The sequence below is a fragment of the Melozone crissalis genome, unplaced genomic scaffold, assembly GCF_028551555.1.
Source record: "Melozone crissalis strain CALT ecotype California unplaced genomic scaffold, PUWL_Pcris_2 ptg000019l_1, whole genome shotgun sequence".
Taxonomy (NCBI): Eukaryota; Metazoa; Chordata; class Aves; order Passeriformes; family Passerellidae; genus Melozone; species Melozone crissalis.
This window is the reverse complement of record NW_026535797.1, coordinates 13,768,262-13,789,777: the sequence shown is the minus strand read 5'-3', so window position 1 is coordinate 13,789,777 and position 21,516 is coordinate 13,768,262. Positions and strand designations below refer to the sequence as shown.

Below are 21,516 nucleotides of genomic sequence, written 5' to 3'. Positions count from 1 at the left end.
AGGGGTCTGGAACGTCTCCCCCGTGGGGAGAGACTGTGGGAGTCTGGAGATGACTGAGAAGGATCTCATCAATGCATAGAAGTATCTCAAAGGCAGGTGCCAGCAATAGGATGAATAGCAATGTCCATAAACTAAAACAAAGTTTCACCTCCGCATTGGGAAGAACGTCATGCTGAGGGCGACAAAGCACTGGAATGGGCTGGTGGTGGAGGGCATGGAATGTCCCTCTGGAGACATTCAAAACCTACCTGGACTCATGTAGCCTGCTCTAGGTCACACTGCCTTGGCAGGGAGGCTGGACTGGATTATATTCAGAAGTCTTTTACAACCTCAATAATTCTGTGATTTTGTGATCTTCTCAGTCCCAAGACCCCTCCAAACACTGAGGCTTGGGGGCTTCAGACTGGGGGAGGTTGAAGCACAGGGAGATGGATGGAGCTGCTGTGTGCAGCTGGCATGGATCCTGTAGGCCCACACACCCTCCCCACTTCTGAGCAGTGATCCCTGCCATGGTCTTGAAAACACCTCAAAGAAGCTGCAAGGGAGCAAGGCCTGGGACAGCATCCTGGGAAAAGGCTGGAGAGTGGGCTTAGTGCATTCTTGGGTGAAAGAGCTGTTGTGGGCCCTCAGAAACACATGTCTTAGGTTCTCACAGAGCAGCTTGCTGGTATAAATGGTGATGGCTGGCACAGAGAAAGTGACTCCTGGACTTTTCATGGCTTTTAAGTTTTAAAGTTTTGTGAGTAGGAATTATTTGAGTTTTTTTTCCCTGGAATCTTTCTTTTTCCCCCAGTTCAACAGCACAACACAGGTTAGGAATAAGGTCAAGCCCTCTGGGCTTTGCAGTGTGTATGACACCATCATCTTCTTAAATGAAGTGCCTCTGGGGCTTGGGCCTTGGCCGTGGTTGGTGATAATCCAGAGTTTGCCTTTCTTCTCTCAAATTTGGCTGTGTGCCAAATGCCACTTGGAGGCAACTTCACAAAGTGGGCCTTTCTTCCTCATTTAAGGATCCTAAGAGAAGTTTGTGTTTTTAGGATCTACAAATCTCTTCCTATGGCTTCTCTGTAGCTGCCAGCATGGACATTGTTTGTCATTCAGTGACTCAGTGTTGTTTCCATAAACACTGTGCTGACATGACTCAAAAGAAGGGATGGCGAGTTTTGACCCTTGTTTTGCTGTCTGTTGTTGCTGTCTCATCAATGCATAGACTTTAGAGAAACAATTATGGCTTCTGCTGGCAGGAGCAGAACTTTGCTGGTGCTGGAAATCCTTGTGTTGGGTTTTCAGGCCAGCACTTCAGCCTGCTTGGTGTGCACAGGTTGGAAGTTAAGCACAGTTCCCTTGGAAGTCAGGAGGAAAAAGCACTGTGGAATGGCTGTGCTTTGGACTCTTGTCTACTGTGATATATGGTTTTGTCTCCTGAGGAAATGAAGTTCTGCGTTTTTCATTAAGAATAAGGTGATACTCGGCTCCTTCAGTTGCAGGAAGGATCAGGTGTACAGCAGAGCAGGTGCAGTGTGAGTAAGGACCACCACTTCCCCCTGCAGAGGAATGCAGGTCTATAAACAGCTACAGAAGAGATTTGCTAGGTCAGAGGATTTCAGAGAAGGGAAGGCTGCTTGAGTTTTGAACTCAGGGATTTCAGTGCTGTTAGATTTGTTATGAGCAGTTTTTTCTTTTTTTCTTAGTAATTCTGGGATGTACTTTTGTGCTGTGTCCTATTTTCAAGTTTTCCTCAAACAACTCCAGTACTGAGAGCTGCTTTTAGCATTGGTCAGCACTTCCTTGGTCCTGAGGAGTTCAATCATAGGTAACACACTAAGTTACATTACAAGTGGTTGTGAAGAAACCTTGAGATATATCTGGAGGATGATTCCTTTAATTACTTTTAACTTCATAGAAGGCTCAGACAGTCTCCAGTTCCTTGAAATAGTGTACCAAATCCTATGGAGAATACCTGAAAAACAAACACTTGTTTTCCCTGGGTGGAGATCCAGCATCTGGGGGCAGTTGCAGGAGTTTTACTCTAGTAGGGTGGAGAGTTTGGCAACAGATACAAAGCAAGGTCATATTGCAGAACCAGGAGGTCTGGATATCTGAACATCTCTAGAAGAACCAGTATGGCTGCATGTGTTGAGTTGTACAGCTGTAAAATTGGTACTTAGCTGAAGAAGAGTTCAACAGTCTCTGTGGCAGCTCAAGGGTTTTAACTAGCCAGGTCTCTTCTGTAGCACTTGCTCCTTGTGCATGTCTCCAAGATCAAGAGCCATCTCCCAGATTGCTGCTCGTGCAACTGAGGGAGTGAGATTTGCAGAGAGATACTGTATTTTATTTGAGTAATCGGTACAAGTTGGGGAGGGAGTTTAGGCAAGCTTCTGGGCACACCATCCTTAATAGCAATTTGAAGTAGGAACCTGGCATATTGCTCATTGAAGGTTAAATTTGAGCTGAGTAGGTATTCAAGCTAAAATATTACTGTGAAAATAGAACAGTGATGAAGATGTTGGATAGCTGGAACTTCTTGATAACTGTGCTTGCTTAGTGATATGGAATAACTCTTGAGTTTGTCAAACTTGGCTTTGACTCACTCAGGAGCTGAAGCTTCTATTGCATGTTCTGGCTAATGTTGCATGAGGTGAACACTAGTTTTTTCTTTTGAGTGGTTTTTGTGCAATACTGTGTGCAGTTGAGAAAGCAAAGGCTGGAACCGTTTATGGTTAATATACTTAATGAAATAACATGCATGGTTCTCACATTAGATCTTAAACTGATGGTCCCTGGGAGGCTGGCATAAGTTAAAAACTAGTCTAGGGAGTATTTACAGTTTAAGACAAAAATCCATCTCAGAATAGTTTGATCATTTCTACTGTTAAGTGGCTTTTGATAAGCCATCTGTTAATGCTGTGTAAATAGCAATAAATTTGAGCCTAAAGGAGATAGTTGTGAAACTTAACTCCTGCCTCCACTTTCCCATTTTTAAAAAGGTGATTAACTTGAAAATGACACTCTTTCTTTAAAATGCTTTTTCTGTTGGGTGTTTCTTCAGATCATTGTCACAACAAGGATCAGAAGTAACAAGCTTTATCTTGTAAGTGAAAAAACTGTTTGAACAGTCAGCTTGCTTATAAAACTTCTTTCTGCCAAAATAGGGAAGAGGTAAGATTGATAAGAAGCTGGTTGCAAACTCCTAGCTGTTAGCAGCATGAAAAAGAAAAATAGTAGTATGTGTAAAAACAAAATTACTTAATTCTTAATTTTTTAAATTGTCACCCTGGCTACATACTTTTAAAAATTGCCAGCTGTGGTTGTCTCTGGACACATGCTTGTGCTTAAACGATATTGAATTAAGTTGGTAATGATGTCAAAGGAAGGTGTGGAGTTAAGCCCAGACACTACCTGTTATGCTGAAAGGCATATTCACAATATTGACAATCTCTAATGTTTTCACTTTCTGGTAGATTCAGCCAAATGGGAGCCACAGATGTAAGCCAAGTTAAGTGTTTACAGCATGGATTCAATTGTGCACTTGTAGTAGAAGAAAGAAGTTTGCTTTGAGGGGTGTACACTTCCTTCCTTTGGCAGAGGGAAACCACAAGGTTCACATCCACCTGGGTCCCTCTGTGTTAGGGATGGTAGGGGCTGAGCTGGAAGAGTTTTTGAAGCACATTCTCAGTGTTAAAAATGTGCCATTTCTGCGTTGAATCAGCGGTAACCAAATATCCAATAGACTATTGTGTCACCATTATAGAAGTACAGAGTGGCTTTACATGATGTGCTTCTTGGCATCTGAACTGTGAGTCTCTCCAGATCAGGTTGTCACTTTTTCTGTATAAATAAGTTAATTTTATGTATGGACTTGTACTGCTACAAGACCTCGTCATGAGGATGGCAAAAGGAGAGTCCTTATGCTAAGATTTTTGCTTTACTCAGTCACAGGAGCAGCTGAAGTAAAAGTTGAGCCATGCCTTCATGATGTGAGGTGAAAGGAGAATTTTTTGTTTCAAAAATCCATGGCAGCATATCACAGAAAAGTTAAGGCTTCACAACACTTTCTGCAGCTAAACTGTAGCTGAGTAATAACACAAAGCCTTTGGGGGTTTTGGTGATATAGTGATATTACAGTTGTGTCCTGTAGTCTGTGTCTGTTTTGCCAGCTGTTGTACAGGCCCAGCAAGAGCAGTCTGCCCTGATGAGCTTGCTGCCTAAATAGCCAGGGTAAACAGGGGCTGGAGGGGAAGAAGAGGCAGGGAGATGTCAAGCAAGCTGCCCTCTGTTCAGCAGGTCAGTGTCAGAGCCAGGAATAGCAGAGGGTGCTTTAAGCCTTTATCCAGGGCCTGCTTGCTGGACCACCTTGGACTGGAGAAATTGGAGAGGCAAAGAGCTCATTGTAAGGTTATTCTTTATTTAAGGCATGGAAGAAAGGAGTAAAGTTGCAGCTAGGCTAAACTTATTTCCTCTTTGTTACAAAGGAATTTTAGAGGGCAGGTTAAAAGTTGGAACCTAAATAGTTTGACAATTTGCTCTTTGTGATGTATTAATAGACATCAAAATATAGAATTGTTCCACTCCACGTTTTCTCTCTGCCTGTCTCCTGTTCTGCCTTGCCCACTAGGATCATGGTGTATTCTCCAGTTCAGAGAAGCAGATTCATTAATGGACAGATTTATCATCTATGAGTATTTAAGAGCTTGTGTAAGCATTTTGGTGAGTTAATAAAAGCTGTTTTTTCTCCAGATCTTGGAAAAATGTATGTACCTACAGGAGCAGGAAATGGCCAGTCTGTGCAAGTCAAATCCAAATGCAAACTGCAGCAATCATAGGAGACCTCAGCCTTCACCACTGGAGGGGGAGGGAGTGTGAATGCTTGTAAAGCTGCTTCAGTTTCCTTCATCTTTTAAACTTGTTTTAAAAACAAAGTTTTCATTACTTTTAAGACAGAAATGAAGAAGGCAATGAACTGGTGCTGATGATGCAGAAGGGAATACTCTGGGGAGGATATTGCAGTAACAAAAAAGTCTTGGATGAGGGAATGCAGCTCTTGCTTTGTGCTGGAAAAGTCGGTGGTTTTCATAAACCTGTTGTTACATTTATTCTTACTCTGCCTTAAACTGTTAGCGCTGAGCAGGACAGATCTGCCAGGACAGCTCCACAACCTTGAAACTACTGCTTTTTCTGGGAATGTGAAGTTGTTTGTAAGAGTTCTTTGAGGCCTGCCTACCCTTCCCTTAAGATCTTTGCTAGTACAAAAAGGAAGAAGAATTTTATGTAGTACAGGGCTTAAAATATGTGTGCTTTGTTTGTTGCTGTTACCCCTGTTGGACTAGGTATGAGTTATTTCATTCTATCCAAGTACTTCCCTGACAATCTACTCTTTCAAATCAGAATACATTTCACACTTCTTCAGCAGCTTCAGGTTTTCTCATAATCTTTCCAGGGCAGTGCATTTTTAGAAGAAGCCCAGATTTTGTCTCCAAAAAGCCTACAAAAGTCTCTGAGAGAGTCCAAATCCTGACAGGAGTTTCTAGCCAACATCCCATTGCAGTCACTTGTAAGGGAGAGGGCATCTGGTGGCAGAGTGGCCTGGCTCAGTCTTGGTGGTGGTGGTTTTTTGGGAAGCCTTTGTGAAAGTGTGTGTCCTTGTGTGCACAGAAATTTGTTTGCACCTCTGGGTATTATGACAGCCTCTGCCTTCTTCATGAGGTGACTTGTTCACAAGAGCTGTTTGGTGGAGCAGTTGGCAGCCTGGTAACATCTGAGATGGCACAGACACAGCAGAGGAAGCAAGGAACAGTGAGGAACAGTCGGCAGAGCTCTTTTCCATCTCAGAGTTATTTGAACCCAGGTTCTGTAGGGAGAGGGGAGCACAGGGGACAGGCTGAACATGGCAGTAAGCTAAATAAGGGTCATGTGCTAAAAGAATTCAGTTGGAATTTTTGTTCTGGAAGAGACATTTAGAAAGCCAGCCGACTTGTGGAGGACAGTAACAGGGGCTCCTGACATAAATAGCTTTTCCCTCTCGGCTGGCTGTTGGTGGCCCATGACTTGTAGCTGCACCGAGACCCTGCCACTCAACAGGTGTGTCCTGACTACACAAATAAGTGCAGTTGGTCATTGTGTTAGCCAGCCTTGCCACAGGGCCAAGGTTGATAGTGGGGCTTAGCCACTGTGACCTGTTTGTTCTCTCTATGACCCTTCCAGTCAGGCCTCAGGCAGGCTGGTGACAGCTTTTATGCAGACAGCAGATTTTGTCCACACAAGAAATTCAGTCCCAGCAGGTCTCTGCAGACTTGCATTTCCAGATGAGCTCTTCAGTACTTAAGATGTAGCAAAACATGAAGGACTTTGGTGGGTTAGGGTGCCCCATGCAGCTGGGAAAATACACAGCATGACATGTTGGTGTTATCTTCTGTAACATGGCCTATGTTGTTGCAGGCACCACTGTTTTGGCACATGCTGAAATTGTAGACAGCCAGCAGAAATCTCCCTGGGATGCAGCACAGCACAGAAGCTCTTGCTGTTGCAGAAATACCATTTCTGGTGGAAAAGGACTTTGGATGGGGAGGGGATCATTGAAGGCAAGATATGTTGGAGGTGAAGCTTTAGGAGGCGATTCCTTCACTGCTTTCTTTTGGGGCCCAGGCCAGCAACTGCCTTGGTACCTGAGGTCACCTGGGTCAGTGGTGCTGTGTGGGGACAGTTCCAGTCTCTTACTTCAGCAGCTGGGAAGTGGGGTCCAGAAGGAATATTACATTTCTTTTGGTAACTCTGCCAAGAAAGAGAGGAAATTCATAATTTGAGCAAAGTACTTTTAGCTTTTTTTTGTAGAGTGGGGAGAGGTAGGAAGGGGGAAATGAAAAATCCTTTATAATGGGTTGCTTGGGATGATTTTTGTCCTGGAGCTCCCTCTCAGGCTGTAAGAAGTGTTCACCTTCTCTTTCTTGGTGTAACCAAATCTTTGAAAAGGGAGCCTCCATCAGGAGTGCGTGCAATTGGAAACATGCATTGGCTCAGGTCATGATTTGGGATCCTGGTAGAGTGCTTTTTGGTGATAATTAGATAATAACAAAGACAGCATTGTATGTCCTGAGTAATGTAACTTTATCAAATATTGATAATTGTGATGCCCTAGCAGAGGTCTAAGATGATGCACTGTAAAGGGCTTTAAGAACATTTTGCTTGAATTTGTGTTTTCATAATCAGTCTTCACTCATTCTTTCATCCTGTGTTTCCTGTCATCCTTCTAGGATGCTGGACTGTACCTCAGTTGCTTTCTGATGAAGGCCTGTGTAGGTCCTACTAAAAATAGCAGTCCTTCCTCAGTGAGTCAGCCTTCAGCAGTCTTGAAGTTCACTGTTGGGTGCCTTCTCTGGGAACACAAAAGCCAAGATCTTGATTTCACAGAGTAGTTAAGCATGTCCTGAATTTTAAGCCTGTGGCTTTGTATTTTTCAGAATTGTATTCTAAGATCAAGGTATTCATTGGCCAGTGGATGGTGTTCCCTCCATAGCATTTTATGCAGCATTTGGCTTCATATGGAGGTTTAGTCTCCTGAATCTTTGGATGTTCAACACAGTTGCTGAAGTAAGAGGTACCTAGTTAAGTCAACCACTCGGTGCAGGTGTGTGATGTCTTTTGATTGCCTTGGTCATCATGGAAAAATTGTTAAAAGTTTGCAAGTGTAGAAAGTGTGTCGATCATGATTGAAACAAAGTAGGCTCTTGTAGGGGAGAAAAGGAATTTTTTATCAAATTGTTAAGTTTATATGGTGATGACATTTCTAACTTTCTAAGATTTGAGAATTGTTCTCAGGCATTGCAGTAATACTCATCACATTTTTTGATGCATTGCTCTGGAGGGATGCTGTTGAGAAAGCAAATCAAGTGATCAAATTGTATCTCAGCAGTTGATTCCATAGCTGGGCTTGATTTTACTTCTGGTATGAGCGATTGAATGTCTCTGACCAACACTGCCCTTCAGCATTTGCTGCCCCATAATTCACAAAGGGGAGGGATATATCAGTCCAATTTATACATCATCTTTTCTCCGTGTCATCTGTCCCTTTTCTTGCATCTATTTTGAATAAATAAAATGTCTGGGATGTAAAAGGAGGATACTTTTAAGACATGTTTAAATTAGCTGGCTCCAGAGTTGCTATATGGAGGAGGAAGGCTGGATGAATAATATATCTATTAAGAATAAAACAAAAAAAACCCCAAAACACCACCATGACCACCCCCTCCCAAATCTCATCAGACCTCCCTTGTATTGTCTCCCCACCCAACCCTCACCCCTCCAGACAGGAACTGTTGATATGTGGGAAAGAATGAGGAGTCTGTTTCAAAAGTAACTGCAATAGTGAACTGGGGCTCTGGGCTGAGCCAACACGTGACTCTTCAGAACTTCCATAGGAGGGTCAAGGCCTGCTAGAAAAGGGCCCAGCAGGTCCCTTTGGAGGAGGGAGCAGCCAAGATGGAAGCTGCTTTTTTGACCTTGGAGTCACCTTTTTCAGAGCCTTGGAAATTACATCTAGTCTTAGTAGGGTTTATGCATTGAGCTCAGAATGTCTGGTTGGGCCAGCATGTGTTGGGAGGGGGATGTGGCACGAGTGTGTTTTCCATCACTGTGCATGCTGGTGACTTGAAATCTGTATGTGGGGAGAACTTAACTGAGGGTTGAGTGTAGGGAGGAGAAGTGTTTTGGAGTAAGGAATGGAATTGCATGTAGGCGGAGAGCCTGGACTCTGTCTGGGAGAGTAATAAGCAATGATGAGAGTGGGTCTGACCTGACTTTTTGGTACTGTGCATTCCTCATCTCAGACACTATCTGGCCTCATGAGCTCTTGCAAGTGCTCCCTTTAAAAGAGGAATTCCTCTTCTTGCAGCCTAGTCTAACTCTAGTTTGGTTTTGTTTGTTTGTTTTTAAATGGCTATGAAAAATAAAGAGCCTGTAGCTTTCTAAATTCAGTTTTAATTGGTGTGACTCTACTGATCATAAACGTAAAGTTGCAAAGCTTTCTGGAGGATGAAAAGCTTTTCTGTGTGTGGTTTCTGTTTTTGTTTAAAATGGGTCACATGCCCAGGAATGCAGTCAAATTATAATGGTGACTAAGTGCCGGAAAGCATAGAAAAGAGGAGGGAAGGGTGAGCAGAAAAAAAGGAGCCTGAGGCAATGGAAGGAAGGCTGGGAAAATAAGAATCTGGCCAGACCCCAGGGCCAGGTTAGAGATTCCTACACCCATTAACGCAGGAGATGTTTATTTACAGGGAGCTAATCTTTGTTTTAAAAATGACAGAGTACCTGAAAATGCTACTTTTGGGAAGTGGATTGGAGGGGCTGTAGAGATGGGAGGAAGAAACTGATTCTGATGAGGCACCAGTTCCCATCTCTCAAGGATCCTCCCTTCTCCCTATGAATCTGGGTGTGTTGGCTGTTGAGAAACGCATGAACGCGGGATAAACTCTTGTAGCCTAGTAAGTGTAACCCCTAGTTACAAAGGATAATTTCTAGAGTTTCTTCTTGTTTGTAGTGTTCTGATCTTTTCTATCTAAGCAGCTCCAGTAAGGGTTTTGAATAATTAAATTTATGATATGAGAAAGATGGGAGCTAAAGTTGCCATTCCCCATGTCTTTAATCAACACTGGGTCATGAAAACAAAACAGGTGTTGAACAGCTGCTTGAGCTGGGTATATTCATGTAGACTCTAAGGAGATCTTGGTCCCAGGTCTCTGTGGTACCTACTTTTTGTCACATCTTGAAGAGTATGGATCTTTATTTGTCTCAGCTCATTCCAATAACTTTGATTTGTAGCCCAGCAATAGTTTCTCTTTTAGTAGCTTTGTCTGACTGTAAAGAGAGAATTTTCCAGCGATATGCTGGAATTCTCTATCCTTTGGTGAGCTGCTGCAAAGGATAGTTTTTCTTAGGGTGTGTGTACATTGGATTGTTGATACACATGAATGTATTTTGTCTTTTGCTTGGACACATCTTTATTTCTGATTATTGTATCTGGTTATGGGATTGTCAGACAGGTGAGACTCTGGAACAGTTTCTTTACTAGTCCTTCTGGATAGACACTCCTTGGCTTCTCGTTTCAGTGTTCTTCTGACTAGTGTTTCCTCCATCTGTTCTTGTGTGGTGTTGTCCTTGTCTTAAATGGCTCTTGTCAATCTCTGTTAAAAGGGTGATATCCTACATCTCTGGTTCTTCTGGAGATTTCTTTGTGTCATCTCGTTGGGATTACATTTTGTCTGAACCTGTGCTGCATTCAGTATACTTGGTCAAGTCTTGATCATATTTCAGGTTTGTGATCATCAGAGGTGGCTCTCTTTGCTGGTAATACCTCACTGTTGTCAGTGTTCCTTTCTTGTCAGCTCTCACAAATGTCCTCACTGTAGTGTAGCACTGCACCATGTCAGTATGTCTGTATGTCAGTTCACCATTGTGGAACCAGGGTGCGAGCTTACCTATGGCCAACTTGAATGCATTTGTTATCCATCTTGAATGCATTTGTTATCCATCAGTCCTGGTTGCTAATCTTGTCTCTCCTCCTCTGTCTGCAGAGCTCCTGGCATTCCAGTGAAGGAAAGGGTGAAGGTATCTCAGAACTGGAGGCACGGACGCTGCCGGAGGGAGACAGTCCTGAAATGGAAATGCAAGCAAGTGGCTCCTTCCTCTTCTTCTTTGTTATGTGACAGCTGCTGTGGGGCTTTGGGTTTGTGCCTGTGCTCTGAAATGAGATGTTTCCTGCTCTTTGTGCTCCATGGAGTCTTACAAATGTTTGTTGCTGGCTTATTTTGGGTGTTCCTGCCTAGCTGGGTGTGGGGTAACCCGAGTTGCTGCCTTGCCCTAGGGATTCATGCTTGAGTGTCCAGAGTTTCTTTCTTAGCAATTTGAATTTGTCTTTGTTCTGATCTGTACAGTTTTAGTCACATTTAGCGACCTTTACTACAAACTGCTGCATTCATGTCTACTGTATACCACGAGCAGTCTTTTGTCCTGCTCTCACAATGAGACCACCTTGATCCCAGATGTGGACTTAGGTGTTCCCTCAAAATGCTTTGTTTGTCTCCTGTGGTTTATCCTGGATCCTGATTTGGATGTACAAATCTAAAATGCTAATTGCCATTCATCTGCCTTTTGCTCCTTCATTCTCATGCTTCTCTCCTTCACTTAAAAAAAAAAGTATATTTGACATTAATGATAGGAGCTCGTTGTTAAATTCTTGTTTGCAAAGGTGTACTTGGCTTTCAAAGCAAAGCATAAGATAGGTCTCTTGTCTGAGCTGTACATCGAAGTTTTCAGGCTTCACATCATCACACTGAAGGAAAAATGAGAAAGACTGTGGTTTGTTAGCTGCTGGAGAACAGGGACCTTCTACTGAGCTTTCATGCCTTTTTGTGCTGTGTAGATTGAAGTGGTGGATAATGTGCCACTTCTTGCCTAGAGTCCTGGGAACAGCTGTAATGAGCAGAGTGGGTTTTGGTGCAGGTTGTATACCTGCCTTTGAAGTGCTTGCAACCATCTGTGAAGACAGGCTCTGTGGATATTAGAGATCATTACTAAACCAGCTTCCCAAGTGAAAAGGCAAGGACTGATTTAATGAGGCCACCATCCAAATGGCATCTCCTAATTTTCATTTATTCTGCTTCAGATTTTTTACTTCTCCTTATGAAAAAGCCATAGAAAAAGGTAAAAAGCTAAACTTCTGCAAAAGGAGAGCTGCAGAAACTGGCTGTAGTCTAGGTAAGCTGGATATTCACTTGCTTTTAGAGTACTGCGTAGGAGTGGAGGAAGGAAGGGGAAATCAAAGCCTGCCTGAACCCAGAGCTCCTGCTCTAAAGATGCCTTTTACTTTTTCCATGTATATGATCAAGTCCCAGATGAATATTATAAACTCAACTGCTTTGTCCATGTGATTAAAGGCCTGTTACTGGAGATGAATACAGGCAAGCTGGAACCTTCTGTCTAATGAGCAATCTTGTCCTCTTGCTTGGATCTAGTTGTTCATTGTGATGCTACAAGGTATCACAATGAACAACTTGTGTGTAATGACTCTGATGACACAGAAAATCGTGACCTCTGAGGATCTAAAAAAAAGAGGGAGACAGGTTTTTATGAGAAGCCCCACTGCTCTCAAAGCCATTTGTTCCTGAATAGTTTGAGAACTGAAAGGCTGCTCTGTAGAAGGGCTCTGGATTTGCTCGGTGTTTCTGTGGGCATTGGTGCGCTTGGCAATGACTGCAGAGCAGAGACAATTTCACATGTCCATGCCCCATAGGACATGAGTACCATGTCTTTGTATCTGGCCTCACTATATCCAGAAATTTTATTTGCTGATTCTCTGTTGGCTACACAAAAGCAAAATCTAGAGAAAAGCTCTCACTGCCTAAGTGTGTATTGTAGCCTATTTTCTTCTATATTTTGGTTTTGTTTCAAGAATAAATAAACTTCTTGAGATGTCAGACTTGATTCAGATATTACATGAGTGTCTTGTCTTCTTCCTCATCTCCCAGTAAGTAAAGCATATTTTCCATATGTAACATCAATCTTCAGAATACTTTGGAATAGTTTTTTTGGCTCCACTGCTCATGACCTGGAACCATACAATTCCATACAAACCTGCCACTGTCCCACATAAAGCAGTGGGCACAAAGGGTGTATGGGCTTTTCTAAAAGATGGGCAAGAGAAACCAAGAGCTTGCTCTACAGCTTATGGCTCAGCAAGGGAAGAAGTGTGAATGTAGAACAATATGTCCTCTGTATGATAAGCATAAATTTCTTGGGTAGCCTCAGAGTGCAGGAGGCAGGTGGCTTTCTGTCTGTAGGAAGATCTGTGGTATTCTGGTGACATGCACCCCTGCTTAGAGATGTGAGGAACAGTGGCAGCTTTGTGTTCTCTGCTGGGCACCAGCAAATAGTGTTCAGGATCAAGAGTGGCTGTTTGTACCAACAGCCTCACATCTTAGAAATGCTCAGCATAGCTCACCAGCACCAGTCTAGTTTCTTAAAAAGTACAGAGCTCATGTGCATGTTCGGGGGCCCTTAAGTATTTCCTATCTATATTCACTAGACTTTTGGCCATCTTCTCTTTCAGAGATTCCACGCTTCCTTTTCCTCAGCTCTGGGTTAGAAAAACGCCAGCAATGTAATCTGCTTTTTATGTTGGTGGAGAAGCTTCACTTGTAGCTGTGCTGCTATATTAAGCCCTGCTTTTGCATGTCGTCTGCTGCTCCAACCTGACTTTTCTTGAGCAGGCATTTGTTTTTGTTGATATGTTTGCATATGGAATTTTTTTTTTCTTTTTCTGTGTGAAGTTGTTTTGTTTAGTTTTCTTCTCCCTGCTCCTGCATGCTCCCAACCTGCTGTCTGTTTGCAGTTTGATGCCCTGGATGGAGCTGGATGGCGAATATCTCTACCTGTCTCAAGCGCAGAACGTCCAGGCCTACCAGCTCTGTGCAGAGGGGACAGGCTTGCAGCGTCACCCTCAGGCCATCTTCTCTGGCCACCAGGAGGACGTGTGTCGCTTTGTTCTTGTCAACTCCCACATTGTCAGTGGAGGGGGGTAAGTTGGGTGATGAAGGAGCCCGAGAGTTTTGTTGCTGAAGTTGGAAAGATTCTGTGTAACTCCAGCCCAGAGCAGAGGAGCCAGTTTTGCTACACAGCATCCTTATGCTTGGCTGTGGTCAGCTGCTGCTGCTTCCTTTCTTATAATTTTGGTTCTGGCTTGAAAAAGCTTCTCCTGCAGCAGTGAAGGAGCTGAGTCTCAAACTGTTGACCTTAAAAGGTGTCCTTTGCTCTGTAAACTTGTGTGGATGTCCACAGGATTGTTGAATCAGGAATGACTGATCAGACAAACCTGACTGCTGTGCAAATTTCATTTCTTTCCCTGTTAGAGCCAGGGTAGCTGGACTGTTCTAATCATCAATACTGCTGGTTAGCTGGGACTGCAGTAGTGCAGGAAGTTTTCTAGAGACAAGTGTGTGTTTATTAGACCCACTGATATAATTGTGGAGAGGGGAGAAACTGCCAGGCCTTCCAGCACACACACACTTCCTCCAGTTCATTTTGCATTTGACTGGACTTTTACAGTTACAGCAAGTGACAGGACTTTCATTAATGGCTAAAACTTTAAAAATATACACAACAGTTAAGCACAGAATTGGGAGAGACAAGCCTGACTGTCTGTCCTGGGTGCTGTGGGACTTTCCACTGTGAACTATAGACCAAAATTCAGGTGAAAATGAAGGCTTGCATTTAAAATTCCAGTAACTGTGTAGTTTGAAAAAGGTCTAAGTGTCTGGGTAGTTAATTCAAAGCACAGCACCCTGCATGGCTGCTCTGAAATGAATGAAAAGCTGAGGCTTGGACATGGGTGAGAATGTCCTCTCATTTATTCCCTTACTCCAGCCACTCAGCATACAGACAGGATTCTGGCAAGCTCCAAGCAGTAGGAGGAGGAATGGCTGCTTTGCTATAGTTTCTGCAGCTTAACACAAAGTGAAGGGTGGAAAGATAGCCAGGAAAATTTTCATGTGCATCAGATCAGGCTTTAACTGGCCAGATGTGGAATTGCAAGAGAACAGGTGATGTGTGAAGAGTGGAGGGTTAATAATGCTGCATGAATTTCAGTCCATCAGAGACCAGTCCTGGTCTTTTTGTAGCACTCCAAAGCACTAGTGGAAGGTGCATGTCCAAGAGGTACAAATTCCCTACCTGTGGGTTTGCTTTTCAGGGATGGAAGTATTGTCCTTCACAAGCTCCATGGCTCCTACAGCGTCAAGTTCTCTGCACATGAGCAGGAGGTGAACTGTGTGGACTTCCAAGGTGGCCTCATCGTCAGCGGCTCCCGGGACCGAACGGCGAAGGTGAGCAGGGAGTGCTTCAGCAGCTGCAGGTGCTGCTGTAGAGGTGACTTCAGAGGTCTTGTGCCATGAATATTTAAGTGTCAGCAGAACTGTTGTGAGCCCTGTACTCCTTGCAGGAGGAATGCTGACTGTCTTGGCTCATGTCTCTGAAAAGATGCTTGCTCTGCCAGGCTTGTTAGAAAGAGATTTGGCAGTAATTTACAGCATCAGCTGCTGGCTTAAACTTGGAAGTGCAAAAAGCAGCAGCTGATGTTTTGCTTCTTTCCCTGTACATCCATCTACACTGTAGTGGAGATGCTTGCCAGTTAATGTGAAATTTGCTGTATGGATTTCAAACCCATCCTTGTTTTGTGATTTAACATTGCAATGTAGTTTAACATACTCTCTATTATATATTCAATCTCTGTAAAGGATAGGATGGTCTTTTTCCAAATCTATGGTTATTTACTAATTTTTTGGTTTAGTTATCTGTGTGGGAGTTTTCTTGTTTCTTTGTTTTTTTTTTTTTCTCCAATGGTTCTTGGAGAAAAAAAATGGAATGAAGAATGGAATGGAATGGAATGGAAAAAAACAGGAATGAAGTTAGACTATGAGAATTGTTTGCTCCCATGTTTCTCTTCCAGCTGGCATCACTAGGTCCTGTCACGTAATTTTTGGCTATTTCTTTTTGGGGCAGGACCTTGTTGATTTTTGTCCATCTGGATCTGGTTGGCAATGCTTTGTTCCTGTGTGGACCTGGAGAGTTGTTCATCTGAGCTGTAATCAGCTCTGTTTGATCACTTTAGGAAGCTCTACACACGTTTCACCCTTATCCTGCTAGCATGATGCAGTACCTGTAGTATCTTCACAACCACTTGTTTCATTGTTGGAAGTGGTTGCTGTGTGTTGAATATGTTGGTTTTTGCTCTGGGTAGGCTGATAGACACTCTTGGTCCCTGGTTTATATCATAGAGCATTCATGAAGTAAGAGGAAAACCAGCTAATTGCTATTTTACAAGGGGGGAAGCTGAAGCAAGGAAAGGCTTAAATGTCCCTTTCAAGGTTTTGTAGGAAGTGTGTGAAGCAGCATGACCTCATTTATTTTTGTTGGTCCCTCTGTACAGATGTACTCCTGAGTAAAATCACCTCCAAGTAAAGCAAGCAATGTTCCAATGCAAAGGGCAATTTTGGGATTGCTCTTTGCCTTCTGGGAGCAAGACCTTGATGCTGCTTTGTCTCACACTTCAGCAGTGCTGCTCTTCTCTGGTCTGTGGATCCTCTTTTCTGGGAGAGTGCCTTCTTGCTGCTTCTCTGACAGCTGGAGGACAGACATCCTCGACCTTGAGAACAAATTCCTGAAGCCCAGAGGGGAATTTCAAGCTGTTTTTCTTAGAGCTAGTGTGAGATCATGCCCACACAGTGCTCCCTACAGCATATACTCTGGGGATGTTCTCCTCTTATTTTTTATCATCCTTTTGTAGGCTGTCTTGTTTGCGTGAATGAGACTCTTGGAGGGTGGAAGGGAATCCCTACCAACCTTTTAAAGGGGCTCTAAGTGTCTAAGCTATTGAGGGCTCTGCTGAGTGTTGATTAGGACTAAGCCCTGAAGAGCTGTTAATGTACATTCCTGTGTGATAGGCAGCAGATAGTGTGCTCTGAGCAATATTTTTAACCTGTAGGAGATAGGGGTGCCTTAAAGGAGTTAAGCTTTTCTGCTGCTTTTGCTGACACTAGGTGCTAAATTCCCCGCTGACAAGAATAGCCTGCAATCCTGGGCATTATCAACAAACAAACAAATAGGGCACTCCGTGCTTTGAAGTCCTGAAGCAAAACACTGGGGGTTGGTTACAGACAACTGGGGGGCTTGAGTCCTGTGGGCCAAGAATGATGGCAAGGTGGAGAAAATGAGGGCCACTAGCAGAGGCCCCAGCAAGAATTTTGGGGCCTCTATTAGGACCCAGAAACAAAGGGGTGAACTGGTGGAAGGAGATGTGTGTGTTTGCACTGTTGGGGGAGGGAAGGAATTCTCTCATACTGTCAGTGAGCAAGGGCAGCCAGTTTGAAAGCAGCCTGGGGTACACTTGAAAAACTTGGTCTAAAGGGGGGGTCTTATAAAAAAAGATTATTTTTTAGGGTGGTGAATGATTAACTTTACAGTTAATATTAATGGAAAATTTTCAGGGATGCTACTAAGTCTTCCCACATTGTTCAAGAGAACAGATTTGAACAAATCCTAGTTGTCATTTATTTATCTACAGAAGATGAGGAGTTTGTGTTGAGTGCTGCCCTTAGAGAGCAAGTGGTGATGGGGGTGCTCTCTGTTACCAATGTGTAGAAGGTCATACTTATAAGCTGACTTCAAGTGCTTGATTCTGCCAGCAATTGAAGGCTCTGCTTCCCAAAATAAGTAATTGGAATTGAGGGAGAGGTTCTGTGGGAAGGTAAGCATGACAGTTTGGGCAGCTCTTCCAGCACAACATTAGTAGCATGCATCCTACCTTCTGCAGTTTTGGGTGATGTGGCATAACCTGCATCTCTCTCTTTAGGTTTGGTCCCTGTCCGCGGGCAGAGTTGGTCAGTGTCTACATACAGTGCACACAGAGGATCGAGTGTGGTCCATTGCTATCAGCCCATTATTGAGGTAACACATCTCTTTATTCCCAATTTTCATCAGAGAGAAGTAAAGGAGTTGCATAGGCTGTGTGTCCACAAATCTTTGTGAGGCACCAATGTGACGGTTCAGGAACTTGATTTGTGTGGAGGCTGATCAGGTGCTTGTGCCTGCAGCAGGAGCTCAGGGGAGAGCATGTGGTCCATATTTCCTATACCAGCAGAATGATCCCCTTATAAAGAGGCCATGAAGGTGGCCTTGGGTTCCTCTTAGTGCCACAGGTGGGACCTGTTCATTATTTCTTGAGGAAGGAACGCTGACTTGCTAATTAGAAACAGTGAGCTGGATCCTGTTTAGATTTTCTGTGCTGAAAAGATGCCAACTTGTATTCTCATTCTCTGGCAGAAGAGATACTGAGCAAAAAGGTCCCTGCTTGAGAGCTGCATGCAGTGGTTAGAACTCAGGTTTTTTTGAACATGTTGAACTGGCAAAGATGAAGTAGAGTTCAGGGATGTGGTTTTCCAGCCTGTTACCTGTAGCTCTGTGCTTCTAGTGCACAGAATGCTACAAGTACAGCTTCAGTGTGGGAGGCAGGGGCAATACATACACCAGTGTCTTCCAAGGTGTTCTTTGAAGTGCTCCTGTTATTGAGGAAGTGAAAATCTGAGAAACTCTCACTGTTAAAATGTTGCACAACCAGCAGTGATCTGTCTCTTTGGTTCCCTGTTAAACTGGCCTGCATGCAAGAGAGGTTCTTCCTCAGCATAACTCAGGGAAGAGAGGAAGAAGAGCTGCTGTTGCTGCTCACGTGATATCCGCAACTGCTGAATTTTAGGCTTGTGCAAAACCAAAATACTGTCCACAACTGCTGTCCTTGTTAGATTTCCAAGCTTGTTTTGCAGGCAGCAGAAACTCAGTGGTACAGAACTAATGGCTTTATCAGAGAAATGGCTTGCTGTGATTTTGCTGTTGCCTTGTTCCTTTGCTCTGCGTGTTTGAGACAATTAGTGTTTTTGAAGAGGTGCCACATGCATTAATGCTGCTGCAAGATGTGAGAGAGAAGCCCTTTGCTGTCTTCTGTGCTGCAAGGCTCCCTTTTCTGGCTGACAGGCTCAGGCTCAGGCACTGTGGCTGGTTAGAGGCCAGTGGCATTCTGCTTCCTACTCCTAAGTGATGACCTACTGCCATGGCCTCTTGTCAGGACGGTGTTCCTCTCCGTGGTGTGCGTGCTTGTGCACACTCTCTGTCACAATATTTACCCTCAGTCTCCCCACCCCACCTTTCCTCCCTGCAGGGTGATAAATTGGAGGTGGTGGAACAGCTAACCCATGAACAAGTGGGCTTAAATTGTGCACTCTCATTTTTTATGAGACCGTGGACTGTACCAGCCTCTCCCACTAGCCCAGCCTACTGCACCCTCCCCTTACCCCTCCATATTTTAGGGAGGGGGGTGTGGAGAATTAGAGCCAATTAGCCACGTCATTAATTCTTCAATTTGACGGCTGATATAGCAGGGCCTGAAACACGCTGCTGACCTCGTATAATGGGAACCCTGCTCCTTAACATATTGACGATGGGAGAAGTTAATTAAAATTCCACAGAGAGAAGGTGTCGGCTAACCTATAAACCTGTCGCTTCTCAGAACAAATCGCAGCCATCCTAGAAGAGAGAGAGGATCAGAGCAGGAGGGCATGTGGTGGGGGTTGGCCAGGGCAAGGGGCAGGGGAGATGAATTTTTCACTAATAGGTTTTATTACTTGCTGTCTAATGGGCATGAGTATCAAAAAGATAATATCTGGTTTCTAGGAAAGTCTGCTTTGGGGAGCTCTGTGGTTTCTGTTTTATTTGCAAGAGCCCATATTTCACCCATATGCACTCCTTATGCACTTATGTCTAAAGCTTTTCCTCCCTTGCAGTCCCCATCCTTCTAGCCAGAGCTTGGATACATTTGCTCCTCAGTGAGGCTGAACATGGCCTATAACCTCCACTTCCTCCTAAACATTTAACATGACCTTCTGATTCTCCCTTCTCAATTGTGCTGATGTAAACTGAGATCTCCTTCATAAGGACAGGTAGTTCTACTGCTGTATAACTGCTGGAGAATCAGGCTCCAACCACCTAAGTATTTTGGCCCATTGCTGCTAAGAAATGGCAGCTGACTCTACTATGGACACACAGAGCTCAAAGCAGTTCTGTGCAGTGGGGTGGGAGCAAGGAAGGCTCCTCCATCTCTAGCCATTCAGAATTCCTTTGCAGAAGCTGTAGTTTCCTGGAAGTTTGCCAGGACTTGGACCCTCTAGAGTAGTCAGGGTGGTATTCTTACTGAACTTCAGTTGTTAATGGTCTGAAACTTTTCATCTTTTCAGTGATATCTTTCTCTGTGTGAAGCTTCTTACAAGGTATCCCATATGCTCCTGACCCACCACTGGGTTTTTGCTGTGCCTGCTGTAGTCCTGCACTGCTGGGCTGCTACTCAAGAGAACAGTGCCTGTACACTCAAGCTAAATGTTAGAGACTTGTTCTCTTAGAGCACAGCTCCTCTGGTTTCAGGCATTTTCCCTTAGGTATTCTGCTTTGATTTGTCCATAATTTCCTTGTGTCACTACAGAGATCATCCTGTAGATGTGCGGAGCTGGAGGAGGAGGCTTCCTTGTTCTTAGTGTCGTGGTGCTATTCTGGATGTCTCTAGATCTGCAAACAGAATGATTCCTGTAAGAGAGATTAAGTAGGGGGAAAGGTATTAAAAGGTTACCAAGAATATTGGATCATCCCTTCATACTGTGCAGAGGAAAACTGTGCTTAGTCCTTTACATAACTTTTTCAGCCATGGAAGTGTCTTGACATCCGTGTGTGTTGTTGGAGCTTCATTGCTTTGGGGATCCCTAACAGTGCTCTGCAGGGTAATGGGGATGGGAGGGCATTGTGTTCATTCTGGGTTTTCAGCAAGTCTGCAAAGTTGTGCTGGTTGGTGTGCTTTGAATAACAGGTCACACATTGCATGTCTCATAAGTGACTAGAGGAGACTCTGAGAGAGTTCTTAAAGAAGGATACTTAAAATGAGGGTACCTCAGCTTCTTTCAGCCACTGGTTTAATTGATCTCTGAAGCTGTCTTTCTCTATGGCTTAGTAAAATGTTGTACTTACTCTGCTGTGTACCCTAAACTACATCTCTTAGCTGCTCATAATCCTCTTCCCCCCACGAGTTCATTTGCCTTTTGAACTCTGCATCACGCAGATGTTAAACTTGCATTTACTGGTGCTTGCTGCAGTGACTTATGTGTGCTCAGGGACCAGGGCAGGCCTAAGTGCAGTGGACCAATTCAAATGTGCAAAGTGAGGCAAACTCAGGAGTTTCTGGTAGAGCAGTGGAACCTTCATGCTTTGTGGTTCCCTGAGGTGGCAGTAGCCAGGGAAGAGATGGGAGCAGTATACAATATAAACTGGAGGGGAAAGAAAAAAGTGCACTTTCATGTTAGGTTCATTATTAATCTTGGATCCAGATTTTTTTTATGTTGAATTTAAAAGAGTACTCAGATCTAAGCTGACTTCTCCTGCCAGGCCTGGCCACTGGCATTTGCTATTTTCATTTTTAAATATTTAAATATTTATGGTGAGATGCTGTACTCAAAGTGTGTCAGATTTTAAAGGAAGCAAAGAGAAGACAGAGGCACACAAATGGTTTCCAATGTGTGACTGTAGATGAGGAGCAGGATGCCAGGTTTCAGCTGTAGGTAGAGAGCTAGAAAACCCTTGGTACACTTTGGGGCAATCATAAAGTGTCCTACTGTGACAGAAACATGCTTTGGGTGTGTAATCCCAAGAGACAGTCTCTTCTTTTCTGACTCTGTCATTAGTCTGCTGCAAGAGATGACCTCTCCTTGTGGATATTGCCTTGATGAAGTGCAGGTTAACTGCAGAGAGAAGGAAAGTTTGTACTGAACACTAGCTGTCTGCATTGGATGCTTAATTTAAAGGAAAATATGTACTTACATGAACAGCTAAATTAAAAAAGCCAGGCTGGCTCTCCTGTTTATGCAGTGTTGTAGTTGAGACCTAACT

At 43.8% G+C, this 21,516-nt stretch overlaps 1 protein-coding gene across 2 annotated transcripts in view; it reads left to right on the top strand.

The window, feature by feature from the left end:
- Window positions 1-21,516, top strand: part of FBXW4 (F-box and WD repeat domain containing 4) — a 61,269-nt gene that overhangs the window by 2,294 nt on the left and 37,459 nt on the right. For both annotated transcript variants that reach the window (XM_054276990.1, XM_054276989.1), the window contains exons 2-5: window positions 10,563-10,658; window positions 13,379-13,564; window positions 14,735-14,867; window positions 17,393-17,487. In XM_054276990.1, coding sequence (XP_054132965.1) covers window positions 10,563-10,658; window positions 13,379-13,564; window positions 14,735-14,867; window positions 17,393-17,487 — 510 coding nt within the window. The remainder of the gene's footprint in view (window positions 1-10,562; window positions 10,659-13,378; window positions 13,565-14,734; window positions 14,868-17,392; window positions 17,488-21,516) is intronic.